A 25,333-nucleotide genomic window follows, 5' to 3' on the forward strand; every position below is an offset into this window, starting at 1 on the left:
TTGACTAGACCACACACTAGAAGGTGAAGGGATGACGACGTTTCGGTCCGTCCTGGACCATTCTCAAGTCGATCTTGAGAATGGTCCAGGACGGACCGAAACGTCGTCGTCCCTTCACCTTCTAGTGTGTGGTGTGGTCAACTTACTTTAGCCACGTTATTGTGACTCATCGCCTCCAAATATACTATTTTCAGTGTAACTTCTTCACGTTAATTATTCTCATGTTGGAGAGAATACTAACGCAACCTGGGGCCAGATTCACGAAGCAGTTACGCAAATACTTACAAACGTGAACATCTTTCCTCAATCTTTAACGTCTTTAGTTACATTTATTAAACAGTTTACAAGTATGAAAACTTCCCAATCAACTGTTGTTATTGTTATAAACAGCCTCCTGGTGCTTCGGAGCTCATCAACTGTTTAATAATTGTAAACAAAGCCACCAAAGATTGAGAAAAGATGTATAGGCTCGTGAGTGCTTGCGTAACTGCTTCGTGAATCTGGTCCGAGAGCCCTAAAGCAGGTAGTATCTACAGTCATGTTGATGTAGGAAATTATACAGCAACATGATCAGAGGAACTTTCCTTGTATTTGAAGGCTATGTTGAGGCTCCTAACATGATAGCCCGGCCAGAAACCCCAGCCATGGCCCTGAGGTCGCTCCTCCACCAGCACACACCACACATGATACGTGACGACACATGATACATGACACAGGTCAAGTAGGATCTAAAACCTGTATCGCCATGCTCATTATGACGTCACAGTGACGTCACACAATATTTTATCATTAGGTTCAGTCAGGCTAGGCTAGGATAGGTCGGGTTAAGATTGGGTTAGGTTAGGTTAGGGTCTAGAACAGCGATGATGTCTTATACCCTACTCGACCAGTCACGGATGCCATTTCGTGGTCGCATATTTTTAGCAAGGGAGATGTGATACTTGATTCACTGCTGTGTCTTGATTTTGGATTTCGCAGTAGACTTGAGACATACAGAAGACTTATTGTATTGGGCACAAATATATGTGTGTGTGCGTGTGTGTGTGTGTGTGTGTGTGTGTGTGTGTGTGTGTGTGTGTGTGTGTGTGTGTGTGTGTGTGTGTGTGTGTGTGTGTGTGTGTGACAATATATTATAATTCCATTTTATTTCATGTATAGCAATATAAAAGGCAGATTAATTAACTGATAGATTTATGACACTAGTTTAATCCCTACCTATCTCCTTTTCTCCATTTTTATCACCTTGCCTCCTCTCCCTAATGCCTAGCCTTCTCTCCCTATCTCATTTCTCTCCCTCAGTATACGATTGCTTTCCTCTCTCTTTCTACCTCTCTTCCTATCTCCTTTCATATTTCCTTCCTTTCTATCTCCTTCCTTCAATCCCTATCTCCTCCCCTCCCTCCTTTTCTACATCTCTCCTCTCCCTAAACCTCGTCCCTTCAACTCTCTCATAAAACGATAACTTATATTACAAAAAAAAAACGTTCCCGTCATATGTGATTGTTCTCCACTACAAAGAGACTTTCATCCGCATTGTTCAGCAAATAAGTCTGACCACTATAACATAACAGGGTGGTCCATATCCCGTTATAAGGGGGGATGGGTCGAACTTCTCATGACATAACGGAGTCCATTCCGTGACTCGTCTGTCTGGGGGAATGTTAATTTTCAGTCCCTGTTTTATACTCTTGAATTATTTCATTTTCAGACAGTAACTGGAGCATGATGTTGGCGAGACGTGCAGGGATGTTATGGTGTGTGGGGGGAGAGAGAGAGAGAGAGAGAGAGAGAGAGAGAGAGAGAGAGAGAGAGAGAGAGAGAGAGAGAGAGAGAGAGAGAGAGAGAGAGAAATTATAGTTAGAACTGTAACAATTACTGTATTATGAAATGTATTTTTCGTATATTAAGCACACACACACACACACACACACACATATCCACATATACATCTACAGGATGCAACTCGCAACACCTGACTAATTCCCAGGTACCTATTTACTTCCAGGTGAAGAGACATCAGATGAAAGAAACTTCGCCCATTTGTTTCTGTCTAGGCTGAGAATCAATGTGAGATCCGAGAACTGCAAATCCCGAACGCTGTTCGCTCAGCCGCGAGGACCCTGAGTATGTTTTCACCGAGTTGTGGTTGTGGGGGTTGAGCTCTGCTCTTTCGGCCCGCCTCTCCACTGTCAATCAACTGTTACTAACTACTATCCCCTCCCCACGCACACACACACACACACTCACCCAGGAAGCAGCCCGTGACAGCTGACTAACTCCCAGGTACCTATTTACTGCTAGGTAACAGGGGCATTCAGGGTGAAAGAAACTCTGCCCATTGTTTCTCACCGGCGCCTGGAATCGAACCCGGGGCCACAGGATCACGCGTCCAGGGTGCTGTCCGCTCAGCCACCGGTGTGTGTGTGTGTGTGTGTGTGTGTGTGTGTGTGTGTGTGTGTGTGTGTGTGTGTGTGTGAATGTTTACCAAGATGGCCCTTGGTACGGTCAATAAATACCTTTAAAACTATATAATCCAGTTAGCTCACCTGGGCGTTGTGTGTGGAGGAGCGTGGGCGGGCTGTGGGCGTGGGGTGAGGGTGGGCCTCCACCGTGGGCGGTACAAGCGGTGCGGTTGCCCACAGCACCAGCAACAGGAGTGCCGGCGAGGTCATCTGTAGGAGGAAAAACATGTCCCAATTCAACCAAGATTCGCAACAGTGCTTCTTAGCTATGGATAATTTTTTTTTTTTTTGGGGGGGGGCATTTTTAATCCCTATACTGTACTACAAAACTATTTAAAAGTTCCTATATCGAGGTTCAACAAAAACTGAAAACCCGTAAAAATTAATTATATGGCGATTTGCGAACAAGAGGGAATCGCAAAAAGGGATTGGAGCTATAATTTATATATAAAAAGGTTATAATTTCAACTTTTCAACAACAAAAACTTTTCAACTCAGTGGTCTCTGAAGGTCAGATTCAATCAACGACCTTTACGGCACGCGGAATAGCGTCAGCGACTCTTCTGATAGCTAACGTGACAACGCAACCGCGTCCTCTTAAAAATAACGTCGCTTTCCGCACGTATGCGCGCTATAGCCAAAAAATGGACGTAATTTGAAATGAAATCGGCTCACAAAAGTGACGTACTGTCCCGTTTTCTGTTTGAGTCCCCCGGCTTACTCGGAAAGGTTAGGCTCCGTCACCTCTGCTAGCGTTTAGCGGTGCAAATGCCATCCTTATCAACCGCTTAATCATCTCACTGACGTGTTTGTGTCAGGAATAGGTGTACTATTAACAGGTTCCCTCCGGCCATTTGGAGCTTACAGCCCTATTTCTAATGCTCTTGTGAAAGTACAAAAGATATGAAGTACCAGGAAATACTTATGCAACAGCTCGCCGCATATTATGGTCAATACTTTCTGAACATTACTGGTATAAAACTTTCGTTACAGGAATCACCTGTTTTGCTACAATAACTTCCATTCTCCACTCACAATAAAGCATAGAATACAGCATACAATAGCACACACACATACAAGAAAGATTTACTGTACTGGAGGTGACCTCAGACGTTAATAATTAGACAGGATGAAGGTCACAGGACCAGACATAAGGAAATTCACAGGACCAGACATAATTAAAGTCACAGGACCAGACATAATGAAAGTCACAGGACCAGACATAATGAAAGTCACAGGACCAGACATAATGAAAGTCACAGGACCAGACAGGATTTTAGATAGGAACAGGAACATAAACACTTCTTAGTTTATGCTCTGGATTTTTTTTTCTAATATCTCTGTGACTCATTTGGGTGATAAGTTTCTTCCTGTGCGCCCTTGCTTGTGCACCATCCTTTTCAAATCACCTATTATTGTCCTTTGTATTAATTTAATTGAGAAACTTGTTTATGGTCATGTCTTCCCTCTTTCTTCTCCGCCAATGAAATGAGATTTAATTTTATTTTATCATGTCTCTCATGCCTCTCATCTCTGGGACAAGTTTGGTGACTATCTAGTTTAGTTTTCTGTTTGATAAGGTAAGGCCCACATTGACGCACGCACACGCATGTTTATACTTGTGCGTGCGTGTGTGTATGTCTGTACCCATTTGTCTATGTTCCAATTTGTCTGTATGTACTCATTTATCCGTATATGTTTGTACCCATTGTCTGTATAAGTCTGTACCCATGTGGATGTATGTCTGTAATCATTTGTCTGTAAATACCTGTTCCCACATGCTTGTAGATATTTGTATCCAAGGTGTTCGTCAACATCTGAATTGGTGTTCCTGTCTGCCTTCAGGTGCTGCTCTTCTGTCCTCGGGTCCTTCTCTGTCTGTTCCCTGTGAGCCGACCTCAGTATTCTCACCGATATCATCAAATGAGAGCATCAGGCAACACCCAGTTCTCACTTCCCATCTGTTACCATCACAGATGGATGAGTGTGGCCTTCCTCAGATCACAGTCAAGGGCTCATCACTCATCTTCCTACGAGCTCTGATTCGAATTATAGAGTTTCTTCAAAAGAAAAACCATGTATATGACTTCGTGATTCAACTTACTTCACTCTATGTAAGAGAGATTAGTTTTATAATTGCTATTTAAGCTATGTGCTTTTGTAAATGTAGGTGAAATGTGGTACCAGGAAGGAGAACAGTCTAATAACCGAACAGGCTGGCAGTGGAGGGTGACTTGCTGTGCTCAGTGGTGGCCGCCGGTAATGGGTTTTTTTCAAGTGTGGGAACACGCCCATATCGGGGGGAGAAAGAGAGAGAGAGAGAGAGAGAGAGAGAGAGAGAGAGAGAGAGAGAGAGAGAGAGAGAGAGAGAGAGAGAGAGAGAGAGAGAGAGAGAGAGAGAGAGAGAGAGAGAGAGAGAGAGAGAGACAGACAGACAGAGACAGAGAGACAGAGAGAGAAACAGAGAATAAGCTATATTCAAAATTTACACTAAAAACTGTCTTTAACTTGAAGCATGCAAGTTAAGACCATCAGTCACCTGCCATCCCGGGTCAGGATCCTGTTAATAGCTGTCTGACCCATGAGATCATTCTTCACGCTCGAAGTTGAGGCCCTTCAAATACCCAGCAAGCAAACAGGGTAGTACCCACGACCTTCACTTCAGAACCACCACCTGCCGCATTGTTACGTGTCGGCCTCTTGGAGCCATGGTCCGAGTTACCCAGACGAGGTAATATATTGGTGAAAATATGTACTAGAATGGGCCCCTATCATTTAATAATTATATTATAAACAAGTAAAGTCAGTCACTGTAATTATGATTAGGTGAGTGAAATTAGGGGAATAGAACCCTATATCTTCTGTCTCTCATGAGGGTGCACACACACGCACGCACACGCGCACACACACAGCCACAGAGATATTAAAAAGAACTTTTTTAGTGTCAGAGTGGTTGACAAATAGAATGCATTAGGAAGTAATGTGGTGGAGGCTGACTCCATACACAGTTTCAAGTGTAGATATGATAGAGCCCAATAGGCTCAGGAACCTGTACACCTGTTGATTGACGGTTGAGAGGCGGGACCAAAGAGCCAGAGCTCAACCCCCGCAAACACAACTAGGTGAGTATTAGGTGAGTGCACACACACACACACACACACACACACACACACACACACACACACACACACACACACACACACACACACACTGCATTGCTTCAGTTCACATACAAGGACAGCTCCTCTACTGGCTGTCTAGAGACCTTGAGTGGGTGTCATCGTGACCAAGGTATAACGGGGTACGCGCGTCTCTGCGTCCTGAGGATCCAACACCTGAACACTCTACCACAACTTTCACCCTGGAACAATCTCAACCCATTCCCCCCGTTGGAATTGGTATAACAAACTCTAACAAATGAACAAATGAGCATGCTTACCTAATTTTGAATTTGTTTAATTTTTTTTATTTATTTCTATAAAATACAATTCATAAATTCATGCATATAAATGCGAGTTGTTTAATACGCATCATTGCTTAATTCTGAACTTTTATTTTAGTTTTTAATGTCTATTTGCTTCGAATGTAACAACTGTTTGCAAGCACTTGATCAAATTTACGGTCAGACCAGATGAAGAATATATGCAAGGTTCAGAAATAGATGCAAATATGAGCTTAGTCTACCCGAGTCTGGTATATTTAACAAATCATTAATATCGAGCAGAGTACCGGAATCATGGAGGGTTGCAGATGTGGTACAGATTTTTCCGGGACGGGGGATATAGTAATTTGTATCGAACTATCGGACTGACAGAATTATTTTACTTGAGACCGTTCATTCTTAATAAATTTACTTTCATTGTCTTTTCCGATATATTTCAAGTACTCGACTGTGGCAAAGATTACGACATTAAATATATAAACTTCACTAAAGTGTTTCATACTGCTCGTGAGAAACTGGTATTGGAGGAGTATCTTAAATTTAATGAAGATTTAGATACAACACAGAGAAGGTAAGAATAATGGGAGTCAAATCCGAGCAGGACTTTATTAAAAGTGGAGTACCCTAGGGTTCTGTACCTATGGAGTGCCACAGGGTTCTATCCTGTCACCTGTGGAGTGTCACAGGGTTCTATCCTGTCACCTGTGGAGTGCCACAGGGTTCTATCCTGTCACCTGTGGAGTGCCACAGGGTTCTATCCTGTCACCTGTGGAGTGCCACAGGGTTCTATCCTGTCACCTGTGGAGTACCACAGGGTTCTACTCCTGTCACCTGTGGAGTGCCACAGGGTTCTATCCTGTCACCTGTGGAGTGCCACAGGGTTCTATCCTGTCACCTGTGGAGTACCACAGGGTTCTATCCTGTCACCTGTGGAGTGCCACAGGGTTCTATCCTGTCACCTGTGGAGTACCACAGGGTTCTATCCTGTCACCTGTGGAGTACCAAAGGGCTCTATCCTAGGTCTTCTATTATTTGCCATATATATATAAATGAACAAGAGTGAACGGCAACACTAGCATATTTTTGCCGTAAAACTAAAATAGGTCGTGAAAAGTATTTAGTCAAAGCCTTAAGATAGCTTCAGGACAATTTAGACTTTTGTATTGAACCATAAATTGACAGGAGCAGATTAATACTGACAAAGGTATGTCAGTGCTTTGAAAATTTTAATACTGAAAATCACCTGAATAACACAGAAATGACCAAAATCTGAGTAAGAACAGATCTGGGAATGACAATTCTTAAGAACCTCAGACCAAGAAATCAATGTAATTATGTTCTAAGTAAGCCGGAAAGGGATACAGGGTTTCATTTGTAGAATCGTTAGTGATTACACATCTAATATTATCCTAAAGCTTTATCTTGCCCATGTTATTTCTTTGGATAATTACTCACTGAATTGTCCATGTTATGCCCCACTTAGATTGCACGTTCAGTTTTGGGAACGATTCTACAGAATGAACACAGATTCATTTGAACGTGAACAGAAAACGGCGAAAACGCTTATGACGAGGATTTGACGAATCCCTCATGAAGGCAGTTTAAAAATGCTCCATGTATATTATCTGTAAACGCCAAAAAGTGTTTGAAATAGCATAAGAGAAAAATCAATAGTGTGCTACTCATGTCAACACAGATTTGGACACGAAATAATGGATATAAAATGGTTAAGTTTGTTAAGATTTTTTCATTCATAAACGGCAGTTTGGTGACTGGATTAACAAGCATATTTTTGCTATAACACTAAATATAACACTAACATATTTTTGGCCGTTGTTTACAAGGAAGTTCTGCGACGCTGTAACTCCACGTCGGAGATCCGCTGCTTCGCTCAGAATTTGTCTGAAGAAACAAATGTAGTCTCTGAGTATTTGTTTTCATAAACCAACAAATTCTCGCTAATCCAGCCGTCAAACCTTCTGTTTGTAAATGAAAACTTAACATACAACTCACCACTGACGATTCTAAAAGATTGATCGAACAGTGTTTTGCTTTACTCTGTTCGGATCACCACTCTCTAAATCATTCCCCCTTGTCAGAGTCTTCGTTACTTCCTCGTAAACAACGGAAACGAAAAGGTCTCTGACGTAATCACACATCCTCATGAAACGTCTCTAAACGTCTCTAAGGCTGTTTTACGACGCCATGAAAGATATTTAAGGTTGACTCGTTGCCATTAAGACGACGAGTGGGTTTGAAAAACCGCTTCTGGGGTTGACAGGATTTCCCCGGCCCACAGTCATATCCTCCTTGTCTTTAAGGACCTATCAAGGCAGATGGAGAGCGTTGGTTACTTACCTTGAGGTTACCTTGAGGTGTTTTCGGGGCTTAGCGTCCCCGCGGCCCGGTCGTCGACCAGGCCTCCTCGTTGGTTAGCACGCAGTGTCAGCCTGGCCTCCATCCAGGGCAACACAATGCAACTCAACCCGAGGTGTGAGCATAGAAGCACCCCAGCAGAAGCTATACAAGATATGAGACCTGCCCAAGAGCCGTATAGGGTGTGTTGTGTATGTAACACAGACGAGCCTTATAACTCAAGGCGGTACGGGTCAGAGTTGCTCCGACCCTGAGTGTTTGTTAAAGCTCATCTTGTCTGGTTCATGCAAATGATGCTGCTTGTACCCGGAGCCTCAATTCTTTCTCGATTCGGGTGTTTGTGAGGCGTGTGTTTGGGTGGTGGGTGGTGGATGGTTGGTGTTTGGTGGCTGGGTGGTGTTTGGTGGCTGGGTGGTGTTTGGTGGCTGGGTGGTGTTTGGTGGCTGGGTGGTGTTTGGTTTAGATTTACAACCGGTAAACAGTTAGTGAAGCGGTTAGCAGCAGGAGCCAAAGTACCGCTTGTTCTGAAATAATTTATTTGCTTATGCGGTTGGGTCGTCCATATCAAAGGTCAGGTGCTATCCTCCTCCTCCTTTTCCTTCTCCTTTTCCTTCTCCTCCTCCTTCTCCTCCTCCTCCTCCTCGGGAACACACACACGCAGATGTGTTGGAGGATTTGGCTAGGAAGGGATATGTTAGTGTAATATATAGTAGATATGATCAAGAAAACAGGTCAGGAGTCAGTACATTAAACAACAAACGGCTGGAAAGGCGGGAGTCCAAGAGGTAATCGTTCGATTCTGTAATATGTGATATACACATATATGTGATGCACACATATATGTGATACACGTGTGTTCACAAATATGTGAACACACACTTGGAACCAACGAGCGGAAGCTCAATCCCCACAAGCACAACTAGGTAAGTATACACACACACAAACACACACACACAGAAGGTCCAGAGGTCTCACCAAATGAGAAATGATCGCCATATATAAAGTCCTAAGTCTTGGTCACCCCAGACACTCCTAAGTGACTTTTAATCACCGGAATTACGTTAATTCCCCTTCACCCAGCACCATTTAACACCTAACACCATTCCCCTATCCACCCTCAACACCATCCCCCATCCATCCCCCTAACCGCTACCGGACCATCCACCCCCCTAACCGCTACCGGACCATCCACCCCCCTAACCGCTACCGGACCATCCACCCCCCTAACCGCTACCAGACCATCCACCCCCCTAACCGCTACCGGACCATCCACCGACTCACCCCCCTGAAGAGAGCCTCCAGATGTAAGTGGTTTAGGGACTCGATCTCCTTGAGTACCTCGCGATGCCTCAAGAATGCCACTGGTCGTCTCCTGGGGAACTAATGGCATGTCTGAGATGCTCCTGGACGCAGGTTCGAATCCTCGTCACGGCCCTTGTGGATTTGTTCATTTAACTAAAGCAAAGACTTGCGCTCAATATCGGAAGCGTGTGTGTGTGTACTCTCGCCCTACACTAATAGTAAGAATGTAGTTTAAGAGAGAAGGGTCTGCTCAGGTATGGAGGCAAATAGTAAAATCACAGAGAAAACGGCAAGCGGGTAGATTAGTGACGTCACAAGAAGGTATACTCTACGGTCTGGCGACGTCACAAGAAGGTATACTCTACGGTCTGGTGACGTCACCCGGCAATACTAAATAGGGATGGTGGTCGGGTCCAGTCCTCGCTTCCTGTGGGACGCCTCTTCCCCCTTCGTCCCTCCCTCATCCTCTCTCCATTATATCTTAGGATTATCTCGCGTATCTGTAGAGGATAATTCCTTCCCCTCCATAATAAGTACAGTTAGCAAAGGCTCCATTTCTTAACTACAAGTACTAAGAATCCTTCCTCTAACCATAGGTACTTAAAAAATACATCTAAACACAAGTACTAAGGCTCACCTTGTAACCACTAGTACTATGGTTTCGCTTCTAAGCACACGTACTAAGGCTTCTTCCCTAGCCACAAGTACTAAGGTTTCCTCTCTAACAAAAAAGTACTGAGACTCCTTCTAACCAGAAGTACAATTTCACTACTTAATGGACAAACTGGAACCGTCATAACCCACACTGGAGAAATGGCCCATTTGGAATTTATAATGCGAGTCGCTGGTCAAGAAAGACAAGCTCCACAGCTTGCTGTAATACAAGGAAATCTCATATCTTATTTATGTTATTCAATGCAGGAGAATCCATATGGCCAAGCAAGGTCAGTTCAAATATGGCTACAGGGAGTTGTAGAACAGGTCGCACGGCCTCACACTCCTCTTTACCAACTCTGGCCAGCACAGGGAATATAAATCAGTGGGAGAAGGTAGTTGTAGTTTAAGTCGACAAGGAGATGAGCTGTCTCATCTCCTTGTCGACCACCAAGACGACCACCAAGGGGACGACCCTGGCCACCAAGATGAGCTGTCTCATCTCCTTGTCGACCACCAAGGGGACGACCCTGGCCACCAAGATGAGCTGTCTCAACATGGTGGCCAGCACCTACAGACCAGTGTCACTCTTCTCAGTCGGAGGTCAAAACTGATGTTTATACTAATCTCTGGCAAATTAAATGATTTTGTTAACATTTGCTTGTGTGACTTCCATAATAGATTATTATTATTAACATCTTTATTGACAAAATTAATTACAATTTTGCCTAATCTGAGGATTTTGATAGTCTTATTAAATTGAGGATAATGCTAGTATTCACTGTCACGCAGGACAGAGGGTCATACATAAGACAATAGGCCTAAACTGTAGGCTGAAGCACATATATATCATGGTTACAATCAATGTTTTAATGTGTGGATATGTGAAAACAACTTTCTATTGTGCACTGCCACACAAGTGCAGGGATGGGTTCATAAGTGATACAGCTTAGAATATAAGTAGAAATTGTTCTTCATTCTTTAAAATGGACAAGCAAATTTTGGGTAAATTGTTAGGATGTCGTCCAGAACACCTGAGTCAATAAAATAGTTACACAGTTGGTGGTACAATAGGCCAGGAGGTCTAAAGTCCTTTACGGTTTCACATTCATCAATATAGTGTTCTAGTGAATGCATTCTTCCATAATAGAGCTGCTTCTGATCCCTTGTTGGACCTCTCCCCTAGGTTACAACAGTCACTGGATCACCTGTCGGGGTGTTGCACTGGACATTGCTGGCATCCTCGATAGTATGGAATAATACACAGAAGGCAATTTAAAATGTGATTTAAAAGGTGTTTGAAATATTCCCGATATAAATCTAAATAATGGACGCAAATGGAACTAATTTAAAATTGGGATAAACTTTACTTTAAGGTTTCACAAAATAGGTAAGAAGTTCTATAATCCAGTTGATTTCATAATCCTCAATTATTTGACTATTTAACTTGCAATTTGATAGGGATAGGGCGTCAGGGAGGCGCTGGTGGTTTGGAGGGCATGAGAGCGAATAGATCAAATTAACAAATCCACAAGGGCCGTGACGAGGATTCGAACCTACGTCCGAGAGCATCCCAGACGCTGCCTTAATCGACTGAGGGCGATTAATAGCCATGTAGCGAATAGATCAGTTCCCCACGAGTGTGTGACTGGTGTCAAGCAGCACAGAAAACGTGATGATGGATGGATAAGTTTTAACTTTAAAATAAACAAATAAACAACTATTAATAAAAAACTGTTTTCAATATTAGTTTTATTATTGACAAAATATTTCACATAGACTGTATATGATTTTTTTTTTGTAATCTAGCAGGCCTGAAGCCGCTATACGCCAGGTGATAGAACGAAACAGTCCTCGAATGACAATCGAGAGACCCAAGTTCGATCTCCCGGTCGGCAGGGACGCTTAATCATATTTCCTTTCGGCTGATACCCCTATTCACCTAGCATTTTGTTGTTGTTGTTGCTAAAAATTCGCTACCTGAAGCAAAGTTCCAAGTAGCACGGGCTATGGTGACCCCGTAGTCCCACCTAGCAGTAAATAGGTATCCGGGGGGGGGGGGGTAGACAACTGTTGGGAGTTACATCATGAGGAAGGTCAACACCAGTTGACCTCATGGGGGGGGGGGGGTTGGATCCTCGATAAGTGTATATGTACAGGCTTCTTGTCCCCGTCTGTGGGGAAACCATATATGCACATTAAAACATGTGAGTAGTCCGCATTTCAGAGTTATGAAACTTCGTAACTAAAACAGTTCTTGGGGCTGTGAAAACCTCCAAGGTAGGGACTCGAAATTCCGGTTCTATGCCTCCTAATCTTTCCCGCCACTCTGGGACCTCCAGGTTGCAGCTTGCATCGCTTGAGAAGGCAATGTTGCATCTGACGTCACTATATATTACCACAACGACCTTTACCCCCGCTACTCTTTCAATAGTTTAGGAATTTATTTTATGAATGAGGATTGTTTTATTGACTCAATGTAAATCAATTTTAGTCGAAACAAACTCCCGGGCAACGATAGTTTCGCTTACGTATATATTTAAGACGAATTGGTTCGTGATAATATTGACCAGTTGTGTGTGTATTGTCCAGGAGTGGGCAGGGAAGGGAACTATCAGGAGAAAGCGCCAAGCCAGTGCGACTATATAGCACTTGGAAGGGGTCAGGATAAGGATTTGGAATGGGACGGGGGGGGGGAGGAATGGTGCCCAACCACTTGGATGATCGGGGATTGAACGCCGACCTGCATGAAGCGAGACCGTCGCTCTACCAGGGAGCGACTATTCTCTATATTATCAGGCGCCGGCGAAAAACATTGGGCAGAGTTTCTTTCACCCTATGCCCCTGTTACCTAGCAGTATAATAGGTACCTGGGTGTTAGTCAGCTGTCATGGGCTGCTTCCTGGGGGTGGAGGCCTGGTCGAGGACCGGGCCGCGGGGACACTAAAAAGCCCCGAAATCATTTCAAGATAACCTCTCAAGATACTACCGTCCAGCCCAAGTGGTTGGGCCGTCCAGCAGTGAGAGATCATCAGCGAGTTGAGTCACACGATGATTCCGGTGCAGAGGAATACTGACCACAGGAAGATGGCGCCGCTGCCTCCTGTTGTTTAGTGGCAGGCGTAACCAACATTATTTCCTGATGCTGTTTATCCGTTACAGGCAGTCTCACTGTTTCCCGTTTATGCTTTACAACGCAGATGGAGCTCCGGGTCCTTGATGCTGCCTATCGTGGCTATCGTGAGGTTATCTTGAGATAATTTCGGGGCTTTTTTTTAGTGTCCCCGCGGCCCGGTCCTCGACCAGGCCTCCACCCCCAGGAAGCAGCCCGTGACAGCTGACTAACACCCAGGTACCTATTTTACTGCTAGGTAACAGGGGCATAGGGTGAAAGAAACTCTGCCCATTGTTTCTCGCCGGCGCCTGGGATCGAACCCAGGACCACAGGATCACAAGTCCAGCGTGCTGTCCGCTCGGCCGACCGGCTCCCTCGGCAGATGAAAACACAGTCCCCCATTACTGCCTATGCGAGGCGGAGCGTATCATTGCTTCCTGTTCCTGCTTATTATTCACCCTCTCCTTATTCTCTCTAGCTTGCCATTACCAACTGATTAACGATCGGCTTTGCATTTTTGGCATTTTACGATACTTCCTGCAGTAGGAACTGTGTCTGAGGCACCATGACTGTGCCTGCGTCGGGTTCAAGGTATTACTTCCTTGTGTAGGGGATGCCGTAGCTGATTTGTCATCAGCTTGTAATATGTACTTGTGGGTGCTCAAATCTTTAATTGGTACACCTACCATGTGATTAGATTTGCGTTCCGATAGTCTCTAGTTATCTTTTAGGATGGAGTCTGGTTCTCTGACTGGCGTCTGAGTAGCTGTTCGGATGGGGTCTGGTTATCTGTTTCGCTGTACCTGTTTTTTTAAGTTAACTTTCCGGACGTTCGTAACGCTGTCACGTACAGGACAATATGTGATGTTCTTCTTCTCTTCATAAGAAGCATTGATATTTGAACATCTCTTAATCGTCTTCTTCATGACTTATATCTTATCTTACCTTCCAATAGGCTCAGAAACGTTAACACAACGTTGACTGAGCATTGAAAAGCGAGTCAGCGAACCGAAACCCAACCCTCGCAAGCCAGCCCGTCCTCATAAACAAAGGCCAAAGTCCATTCCATGCACCCGCCAACCCCCCTGTTTATGAAGGAAAAACGGTGTTCACACGACTCACAACTGATGACCCCCGAACACTTCCGGAACAAGTGCTTCGCTGACGACTGTTGTTTGAACCACAAGGCTATAAGTGCTTCACCCACGTACTACAAATCGTCAACAGAACCTAAACACCTAACCTAACCAATGTCTACATATACACAATATGCTAATATGAAATGATATTAATTTATATTTGAGAAAATTCCTATTTCGAGTGAACATGGCCTGGTCGAGGACCGGGCCGCGGGGACACTAAAGCCCTGAAATCATCTCAAGATAACATCTCAAGAAGATAACATCATGTTAGAATTGACGAATACGTCTTTGGGGGTCGACCGCTGGATGGAATGGACTTGGTCTGAGGACGGGTTGCGCAAGCACAGTAGTGGGAGTACACTAACCAGTAAGTACCAAACTACAGCCACCTTCACACCAATAAAACCACAACGAATTTAAATACACATAAAATCGTGAGAAGCTGCAGCAAGCAATTCTGAAAGGATGTAATTAGACCCAGCAGGATCCCAAGGGATGAAAACCGTCCTCTCACCCAATACGTTAAAAATACGACGTATTAGTACAACTTAAAGCACTGTAATATTGACGTTTTCTCTGCATCGACCTGGATAGAGGTTAGGAGCGTTCGTACGATTCTAGATAAGGAAAAAAACGCTACATTTTCTTACGGATTGGTTAATTGAGGGAACGGTATGCAACACTGGTCCCAGCTATACATAGCAACACTGGTCCCCGCTATACATAGCAACACTGGTCCCAGCTACACAAAACAACACTGGTAGGAGTGTTGCCATTGTCTTAACACCAACAACGTCCAGCGTCATTTTCCCGATGCATTAACAAACTAGCCTCACACAATATTGTTGTTATAGATTCAGCTACTCGGAACAAGTTCCAAGTAGCACGGGCTATGGTGACCCCGTAACTTACCTGGCACAGGAGCGGTGCCCTGCCCTCCCCCCCCCTCACACAACAGGACGAACACGTACATAGGGAACAACCCACTAACCCTCACCTCTATCCTTTCATCCGCTTATTCCGTCCTTATCTTCTCGTTTTCCACTTCGCTATTCCTTCTATCCCTCCATCCCCCAACTTAACAAACCCTTGAGAACAGAATATAAACTCATTCAACCCACCTCAGCAGACAGGCACCGCTCCTGTGCCAGGTAAGTCCACAACGGGCTCACCATAGCCCGTGCTACTTGCCCCGCTCCTGTGCTAGGTAAGTCCATTACGGGCTCACCATAGCCCGTGCTACTTGCCCCGCTCCTGTGCCAGGTAAGTCCACTACGGGCTCACCATAGCCCGTGCTACTTGCCCCGCTCCTGTGCCAGGTAAGTCCACTACGGGCTCACCATAGCCCGTGCTACTTGCCCCGCTCCTGTGCTAGGTAAGTCCATTACGGGCTCACCATAGCCCGTGCTACTTGCCCCGCTCCTGTGCCAGGTAAGTCCACTACGGGCTCACCATAGCCCGTGCTACTTGCCCCGCTCCTGTGCTAGGTAAGTCCATTACGGGCTCACCATAGCCCGTGCTACTTGGAACGTGTTGTTCCGAGTAGCTGAATCTTAAACAACAACAACCACATCTCAGCAGCTCAGTCTGACATTTTATGCACTGGAATTGAGACGCTAAAGACCCTAGCGTCAAATTGTGACGCTTTATGAACTTAAAAGCACCACTATATTGACGTTTACTTAGGCTAACGAGCATTGGCCTCGACAGGCTGAGTGGGCTGCGTAGGTTACTGCGCTTCTGGTCGGTCATAACTACTTGAAATATGACGGGTTTGATATGGTAAGACCTGCCTGACCACTCAACACACACTAGACACGTTAACAACCTCTCTATCGTTAGGAAATTGAAATAAGTTTATCGAGGTAAAATACACACAAAGGGATGAGGTAGCTCAAGCTATTCTCACCCCGTTCAGTACATCGTGTTAATACATACATAGACACACATCACAAGCAATAAACGTATTACCGAACATTCTGAGAGATAAACATATACATTTCCTCCTTTACACAAGTACCATCGTTAGGGTCAAAGGTCTCCCCGCCCTCGCTTGGGACCCGGGTACCTTGTCACGGTACCTAAGTCTGTTATTATTAAAGTTTACGAGCTCGAAACTTTACAACCAAAAGTTGTTATTGCTACATATAATCTCGTAGAGCTTCAGAGCTCGTCAACTGCTTAATAAATACAAACTAAGAAGTTGTGACAGGAAAAAGATGCACAGGTTTCGTAAGGAGACACGTAAATGTTTGATTAATTCTGGTCCTGTTGACAGGAAAGGTCACAATGTTAATTTTTTACCAGTCTTTTGTCGTCGACACAAAGCCGGCAGCGCTTGGACAAAACTGGTGATATGGAGGTCGTTCCGACGGTAATTGGCATAATTGCCGCATGGGATGAGACCTGCACACCTGATTGCTGTACAGGTGTGAGTATCTTGATACTGGGGTTTAGGTCAGGGTCATGGTGCGTTACTTTGGTCTGGACACAGTGTGGGACAATACAGTATCACAGAGAGAGAGAGAGAGAGAGAGAGAGAGAGAGAGAGAGAGAGAGAGAGAGAGAGAGAGAGAGAGAGAGAGAGAGAGAGAGAGAGAGAGAGAGAGAGAGAGAGAAAGACAGGGAAACAAAATATTATAATCCTGAATGATGCAGCGGCTCTACGGAATCTGAGAAAAGAGCGGTGTCGTCACTGGACTCTGATTACCGATTGGATTACGACGTTATGAGTTACCAAGAAGCTTACCACCGTACCAGTATTACGAAAAGAACACGTAAGGAGTTGGTATAACATGAGGTAGACGCAGGAGGAGACAGGAGGGGAAGGAGGAGGAGGAGGAAGGAAGAGGAATGAGTAAAGACAAAGGGCAGGATCCACAGAGATGCTTAGCATGAATGAGGCGTCCGTCGAGGGGAAAGATCACCTCACCCAAATGAGATGTGTACAACACACTTGGCTTTATAACCTTACCGCTGACAGACATATAACATAGGGGGATATCACAAGCAGGGAAAACGTATTTGAAAATGTCCTTCCAATCATCTGTTCCGATAATCTGTTTACACTTATGGATAAAGTCCAACAGTCATGAGTCTCTAACTCTTATGTAGTTGGGTCAAGGTCTTCCTGCAGCACTCTATACAATCTTCCTCCGTTATATAGAATGCACTCGCTATCGAAGAGTTAATGTACATTATAAATAGCGGGCCCAGGACCGAGTCTTGTGGGACTCCGTTTGATATATATCTCTCCAGCCTGACATTTATGTGATTGCGACTATCTTTTTCCTGTCAAGTACATTCTTGCCCACTTCAGTGCCTTTCCAACAGTCCTGCTTCCCTCTCTATCTAACAAATCAGCCTATAGAGAGAATATGTGAGAGGTGGTGTGTTAGAGTAGGTGAGAAGCAGAATGTGTGAGTGTGAGAGTGGTAAGAATTCTGTGTGAGATAAAGTCTGTGTTTGAGAGCCAGAAACTGTTTGCTGTAGTGTGTGAGAGAGTATGAGAGAGAGTGGAAGCCTGAGACCAAGGTCTACCTGCATGCTCTCTCAAGGAGTTCATCCTCCTCTTCACCTCTCACAATCTCTGTAACAGAGATTCAATACCTCGTTGAAAAAACAATCAGTAAGACAAAAGAGTTATCTCAGATTGTCTCGTCTTAATCACTCAAAAAGCATGACTGTCTGGAAAATATATCCACAGTCTGAGATCATTTTTTTTGGCAATAATTTTACAATTAATGGTACTCACCTAGTTGTGCTTACGGGGGTTGAGCTCTGGCTCTATGGTCCCGCCTCTCAAATGTCAATCAGATGGTGTATGTCAAAATATACAGACACGGATTAGAAGTGATTATTTTATAGTAATTACGAGTAAATATCAATTATTATTCTGTTGTAGAAGAAATATTGCATTACTGTAGAAAAGTGATTTTATATTATATTTTTACGACACGAAATACAGGTAGACCATAGGCCTATCTCCCGAAGAGGCCTATTCTTGAGTCTCTGACTGGCTTGCCGATTAACTTGCAGAAGATCTTACATCGAGAAGAGAAGCTGAGGGAGAGCGGGGTGGTGGATGCTGAAAGGAGAGGAGAGAGAGAGAGAGAGAGAGAGAGAGAGAGAGAGAGAGAGAGAGAGAGAGAGAGAGAGAGAGAGAGAGAGAGAGAGAAAGGAAAATAAGAATAAAGGAAATTCTGAGAATGTAAGGAGAGGATGACAGGAAGGAGGAACGAAAACGGACAGTAAGGAAACACAAGACAGAACACATTGTATACACGGAAGGTGTGAACATACACCGAGTGTATATATATACACCGAGGGGTATAAATATACACCTAAGGTGAGTATATACACTGAGAGTTAACATTAACCCTGAATCATGACCAGAACAAAAGAAGACTGTGCTGGCTCGTGTTAATATCACGGTCGTACTGACCCTCCTCAGTCTCATGGACCTTAATCCAAATACCAAAACTTTCTTCAAGAAGCAAAAACTTCTTGAAAACCCCAAAAATCCCCTTACGACCACAATATTTCCAGACCCATTTCTTCCCAATCTATAGATTTATTCTTAAAATTGCAAAATTGCATACTTAACAAATTACAAGTTGCAAAAGCACGAAAAATATATTAAATAAGTAGGAAGTAAAAACATTCTCAAGTCAAGTTTCCATAAAATAAAAAAATAACGATCGCATTAAATTCCTGTTATGCAAGATCTTAAAATATACGAGGTCGGGCATGATGAATTCAAGTGGTTTGTGACATTTAGGTTCAAGAAGAAGCGCTGAATACTATTGATCTCCTCCTGAGACATCAGATTAATAGATGAAACGATGACATCTTTGGGTGATGCACGATCATAATAAAGAAGAGATGGAAGATCATTATGAAGAAGAGACGGGTAATGCAGATAAGAGACAGCTGTAGGTGATACGGATTGAAGAGAGAGATAGGTATATGTGTTGAGGAGAGACTAGTATACATTTAAGTGTTAAGGAGAAACCGGTATACATGTCAAGGGTTGAGGAGAGACTAGTATACATGTTAAATGTAGAAGAGAGAATGTTACACTTCTATCAAATGCAGCAGAGAAAATTCCACCCTTGCATCACTAGCATTGCAGAATCTGCTACAGCTGTATGGCGTATAGAAGAGTCTGCTCCAGCTATGTAACGCATGGAAGTCTAATACAGCTGCATCGCGTGTATTTAACAACCTGCTACAGTTGTATGACGTATATAGCGATCGCGGGAGAGAGTGTGGGCAGGTGTCAAGGTCGGTCAAGAGTCACCACGCACTGTAAACCTTCATGGTAAGTCTGTTTGCACTACGTCTTGTATTGGGACGGGGAATACTGCAAGGTGGTGAGAGAGACAGACAGACAGACAGAGACAGACAGACAGACAGACAGACAGACAGACAGACAGACAGACAGACAGACAGACAGACAGACAGACAGACAGACAGACAGACAGAGACACACAGAGACAGAGAGAGACAGACAGACAGAGAGACAGAGAGACAGAGAGAGACAGAGAGACAGAGAAACAGAGAGACAGAGAAACAGAGAGACAGAGAGAGACAGAGAGACAGAGAAACAGAGAGACAGAGAAACAGAGAGACAGAGAGAGACAGAAAGACAGAGAAACAGAGAGACAGAGAAACAGAGAGACAGAGAAACAGAGACAGAGAGACAGAGAGAGACAGAGAGACAGAGAGAGACAGAGAGACAGAGAAACAGAGAGACAGAGAGACAGACAGACAGAGGAAAAACAAACCAGAGATATCAAATGAAAATACAAAAACGAGAGAGAAAGATAAAATAAATCAAAGAAAATTTCAGCGAAGCAGAAAGAGCGAGAGAAGAGAAAGAGGAACAAGGGAGACAGCACGAGAACAGAGGTGACACATGTGAAGGAGGCCGGGGGATGCGAACCCACCACACTACTGAACCAGTGAAGGTCAAGCAACAACACCACTGACGTCACCCCCGCCATTCACAACTTCTCAGAGAGGTGTCCATCTCCAGAGGATCCCCCACTATATTACAGGTGGGGCGCTGCACTACTCTATTACAAGATAATGTAACGTCATATATATATATATATATATATATATATATATATATATATATATATATATATATATATATATATATATATATATATATATGTGAGAAAGCTGCATGAACGCACAAGCCATATATCACTAAGAACTCTTTGACTCTTTCTCACACATGTTAGACTCAGTGCGGCCCGTGCATGCGCCAGAATTTGATGAAAAACTGTACTCAAATGGATCCATGAGTGTCGTCGGGGGTTGGTCAGTCAGGGAGCTTAGTTAATAAGCGCCAAGACTGACCAATCCTTATAGACGATCATTGGTGCGGTGGTCACGGTACTGTGTACGTTTAGGGGTGATCCTGGACGGCATGGGTTCGAATCCTGGCCGGGTCAAAGCACAAGAACACACAATAGTTGTGTGTTCTTGTGCTTTCTAGTAGAAATAAATTCTGCACAAGTTATTTATTTTCATCGTGTGGTCTGAGGATTTAATGGTTCCTTGTCTGGCGTCCACTGAGGAGGGCGTTATTACTCTATAATTCCCACTGAGGAGGGCGTTATTACTCTATAATTCCCACTGAGGAGGGCGTTATTACTCTATAATTCCTACTGAGGAGGGCGTTATTACTCTATAATTCTCACTGAGGAGGGCGTTATTACTCTATTATTCCTACTGAGGAGGGCGTTATTACTCTATAATTCTCACTGAGGAGGGCGTTATTACTCTATTATTCCTACTGAGGAGGGCGTTATTACTCTATAATTCCCACTGAGGAGGGCGTTATTACTCTATAATACCCACTGAGGAGGGTGTTATTACTCTATTATTCCCACTGAGGAGGGTGTTATTACTCTATAATTCCCACTGAGGAGGGTGTTATTACTCTATAATTCCCACTGAGGAGGGTGTTATTACTCTATTATTCCCACTGAGGAGGGTGTTATTACTCTATAATTCCCACTGAGGAGGGCGTTATTACTCTATAATACCCACTGAGCAGGGCGTTATTACTCTATAATTCCTACTGAGGAGGGTGTTATTACTCTATAATTCCCACTGAGGAGGGCGTTATCACACAGAGGAGGACGGTATTATTTTTCTCACTTTGAAGAACTATTAATTTTTAACTAGTTTTAAGTTTTCAAAAAGTTTGAATTAGTTTTAAACTAATTTAATTAAATGAGTTTAAGTTTTTATTTGCTTTTTCTTGTTGCACACACCCAACTGGTTCTCAAATGTTCCATCAAGTAAGGGAGATGCAACATCCTAGCTTGCAAGGCCCGGTCTCCAGCTGCCTCTTTCTGTAAGTAATGCAACTCTGCAACAGTAATGCAACTTAGATAACTTTGTCTAGGGAGAAAACCTTCTCTCCTAACCTGTTGAGGTCTATGCAAAGAAACTTTAATATTACCATGAATGAATGTTATTTAACGTCACTTCTCATCACAAGTTTATCTAGAGGGGCATCAACTTACATCACGTGAATTAACTGTATTTCTCCTTCCCTCTGTCTCTCCAGCCTCTCTCTCTCTCTCTCTCTGCCAGTTCTCTCTGAGTCTGTATCAACAGTTACATACGCAACAATATAAATTTTAAATGTACAGTATTTTCCTTCTATATCTCTACCACACTACTATCACAACACACAGTAACTATGACGTCTTTTGAGCGTTGTCAGGTTGAGATAACGTTGTATTAAATATACACTATAAAAGATTATACTGTGATTCCGTTGTGTGTGTTACTGTACTGTATATTACTTCATATTTAACATTCAAGCTCCCCCAAAAATCTTGAGTAATCTATCACGTCGTTTTGCAGTTATTTATTAGACAATAAAACACCTGTTCTTGATATATATAAGTTTTTCTATGTATTTTATATGTTTTTATCATGTCTCTTTTTTCCTAGAGTCAATAAATCCCGCTACTTGAACTTGTCTTTGTACCAAATTCCACTTAATTCTCAGATGAGCTACCTTCCAATCTTCAGTATCTTTCCAAGCCTCATTAAAAGCTCTTTGAAGAGGAAAGTTCCCTTCAGAGCTGCAGACTCCAAGACTAGTCTCACGTATGTGATGTGTAAATGTTATAGATGCCTCGTTTTTGAGGTTAATTGAAGGTTTGAGTTATTATAACGACTTCTAGGTCTTTTTCTTTAGTTGATTCAGTAAGATGGCGATCATTCCTATGTGCCGAACTGTTGATCTTTCATCCCCTCTTCTCATTTGTCAAAACATTACACTTACTGGTATTGAATTTCAGATGCCATTTATCTTATTAATTTTGCATCATCTGCAGAGATATACGTGTATGACTGTCCGCTAGTGGTTAAGGAAAGAGAAAGGGCCAAGCTATTACGACTATAAAGCACCTGGAAGGGATAATGACAAGGATTTGGGATGGAACTGGGGAAAGGAATGATTCCCAACCACTTAGACGATCGGGGGATTGAACGCCGACCTGCATGAAGTGAGACCAACGCTCTACCGTCCAGTCCAAGTGGTTGGGTTAAGTCATTTACAATTATTTGGACTAGTATGGGTCCTAGAACAGATCCTTGTGGGACCCCTGTTTGTTGTCCTACACTAATCTAACTTATCTTCCAATATTGCGTCTCACATATGTTAGATATGATTTCACCAAATACAGCCTACAGTGATCTCTTGTTTATTAGTGTGTCTAAGGCTTTTTGCTAATCCAGAAACAGCAATCTGCCTCCTTGTCTGCTCTGTATTTTTATAGTCAAAGGTCACTAGAATTTTTTGGCACGAATTTTTGTCCTCATTTACACATTTCATTCTATTTTGATCTTATCATTTGAACTTATTATAATGTTTTCAAAATACTTTTGTAGGATGTTTTGTCGGTGATGCCGGTTTGTCGTTCAGTGTTTCATGCCTGTTCACTCTCTTTTACTGGTGCCTCAGGTGCTGTCTTCTATCTACTAGGCAACTCTCTCCTGCTGTGGTTCATCAAAACTCTGTAATTAAGATATACTAAAGGCCTGTGGAGCTTCGTTTAGCAAACCACAGTAATACGTTGTCTTGCTTTACAGCTTTCGTTGCATCTAATGTGTCTAGTTGTCCCTAACTACCTCCTCTGATAAATTATCTCAGTATTTATCAGTATCTCACCGGGAGTCACTCATGCCACAGGGAGCTGGTCCGGCCAGCAGGAATAACTTGTGGAATCCAACATTTAGTTCCTCACTGATTTCCTTGCAATATTTTGTCTGTTCTCCTCAATTCTTAATTTGCCTAGTCACTCGGTCATTCACATTCACAACATGGCCAAGGAGCAGCTTTGGTTTGTCTCGACTTTAGATATGAAGTAACTTTTGTATTTCCTTATAGATTCTCTTCTGAAATTTCTGTATTTAAAGCACTATTGCATTTTTTATGTTTACATGTATTCACATAGTTGTATTCACCTAGTTGTGCTTGGGAGGGTTGAGCTTTGCTCTTTCGGCCTGCCTCTCAACTGCCAATTAACTGTTACCAACTACTATTTTTTTTTCCACACACACACACACATTCAGAAGCAGCTCCGTAACAGCTGTCTAACTCCCAGGTATCCATTTTCTGCTAGGTGACAGGGGGCATTCAGGGTGACAGAAACTTTGCCCATTTGTGTCTGCCTGGTCTAGGAATCGAACCCGGGCCACATAATTACGAGTACTGCGCGCTGTCCACTCAGCTACCAGACCCCCCTAGTGTGTGTGTGTGTGTGTGTGTGTGTGTGTGTGTGTGTGTGTGTGTGTGTGTGTGTGTGTGTGTGTGTGTGTGTGTGTGTGTGTTTAATCAAACATCTTCGAATTTCAATCTTAAATAACGTGCGATATTTACTCGTGGTCCTATGAACTGAAAGCGAGAAACTGGCGGATGTATCTTGGAGACAAGTTTTGGGACGAAAACATTTACATTATGCACGCGACCCAAAAGAGAAGAACGTCAAGGGAATTACTATACAACATCCCTTTTAGTTACATCTAGCCAGAAAAATTCCAGATCAAGTTCCTTTAACTCGATGAGGGACTTCGAAATCATTTCAGCATCTTTCACTCAAATCAACACTTACCTTCCTACGTGTGTGCAATCCTACCAACACAGCACACCTACACACTCACTATTAAAAGCACTACGATAGTATGAGACACTTAAGAGTGGCTGCCTCCTCCTCTTCACCAAAACATCAACAGAGGCACGTGACTCCCACCTTCACTAGAGAGATGAGCGAAACCTGCCTCCCACGACGTCCACAGACACACTGACTTGCAAGGCCGTTTGGACCTGTAGTTTTGAGGTACGTCTGGCAGCAGGGATTGCCACTACTATCTCACCGCTGAATTGCTCTATGCTAGTTACCGGCTCTTCGTGAAATTGTTCCTATATTTACTGAATTCATATTATTATGACTGTTATCATTGTAGCTTTAATCATTTAAAATGTATACAAGGGCATGCAGAGGATTTCAAGAAGAAACAAATTATTATTTGGACATTAGTGTCATCGTCTAGACGAGATCTGGGGTCTTGTACCCCGCCTCTTAGTTTTACCAAGAAAAAAGTCCCCTACGGGCTCACCATAGCCCGTGCTACTTTGAACTTTTTGTTCGGGTAGCGAATCTTAAACAACAACTCTTAGTTAATGGGTACCTGGTGCTTTAATGTCTCTATGTTCTAGTTCACTGGTGGACTTGTTCTTCATACTGCGGACGGAGGTCGGTTGTGGAGTTATGGGACAAGTTACCGGGGCAACATGGTG

At 43.4% G+C, this 25,333-nt stretch overlaps 1 protein-coding gene across 1 annotated transcript in view; it reads right to left on the reverse strand.

The window, feature by feature from the left end:
• The window catches only part of LOC123768720 (uncharacterized), a 35,137-nt gene extending 10,240 nt beyond the window's left edge, over positions 1-24,897 (reverse strand). Inside the window, exons 1-2 of the mRNA XM_045759417.2 lie at positions 24,786-24,897; positions 2,547-2,672 (exon numbers count right to left, since the gene is read on the reverse strand). Coding sequence (XP_045615373.1) covers positions 2,547-2,672 — 126 coding nt within the window. The 5' untranslated portion in view covers positions 24,786-24,897. The remainder of the gene's footprint in view (positions 1-2,546; positions 2,673-24,785) is intronic.
• Between the last annotated feature and the right edge of the window lie 436 nt (positions 24,898-25,333).

This window comes from Procambarus clarkii, chromosome 83, assembly GCF_040958095.1.
Source record: "Procambarus clarkii isolate CNS0578487 chromosome 83, FALCON_Pclarkii_2.0, whole genome shotgun sequence".
Taxonomy (NCBI): Eukaryota; Metazoa; Arthropoda; class Malacostraca; order Decapoda; family Cambaridae; genus Procambarus; species Procambarus clarkii.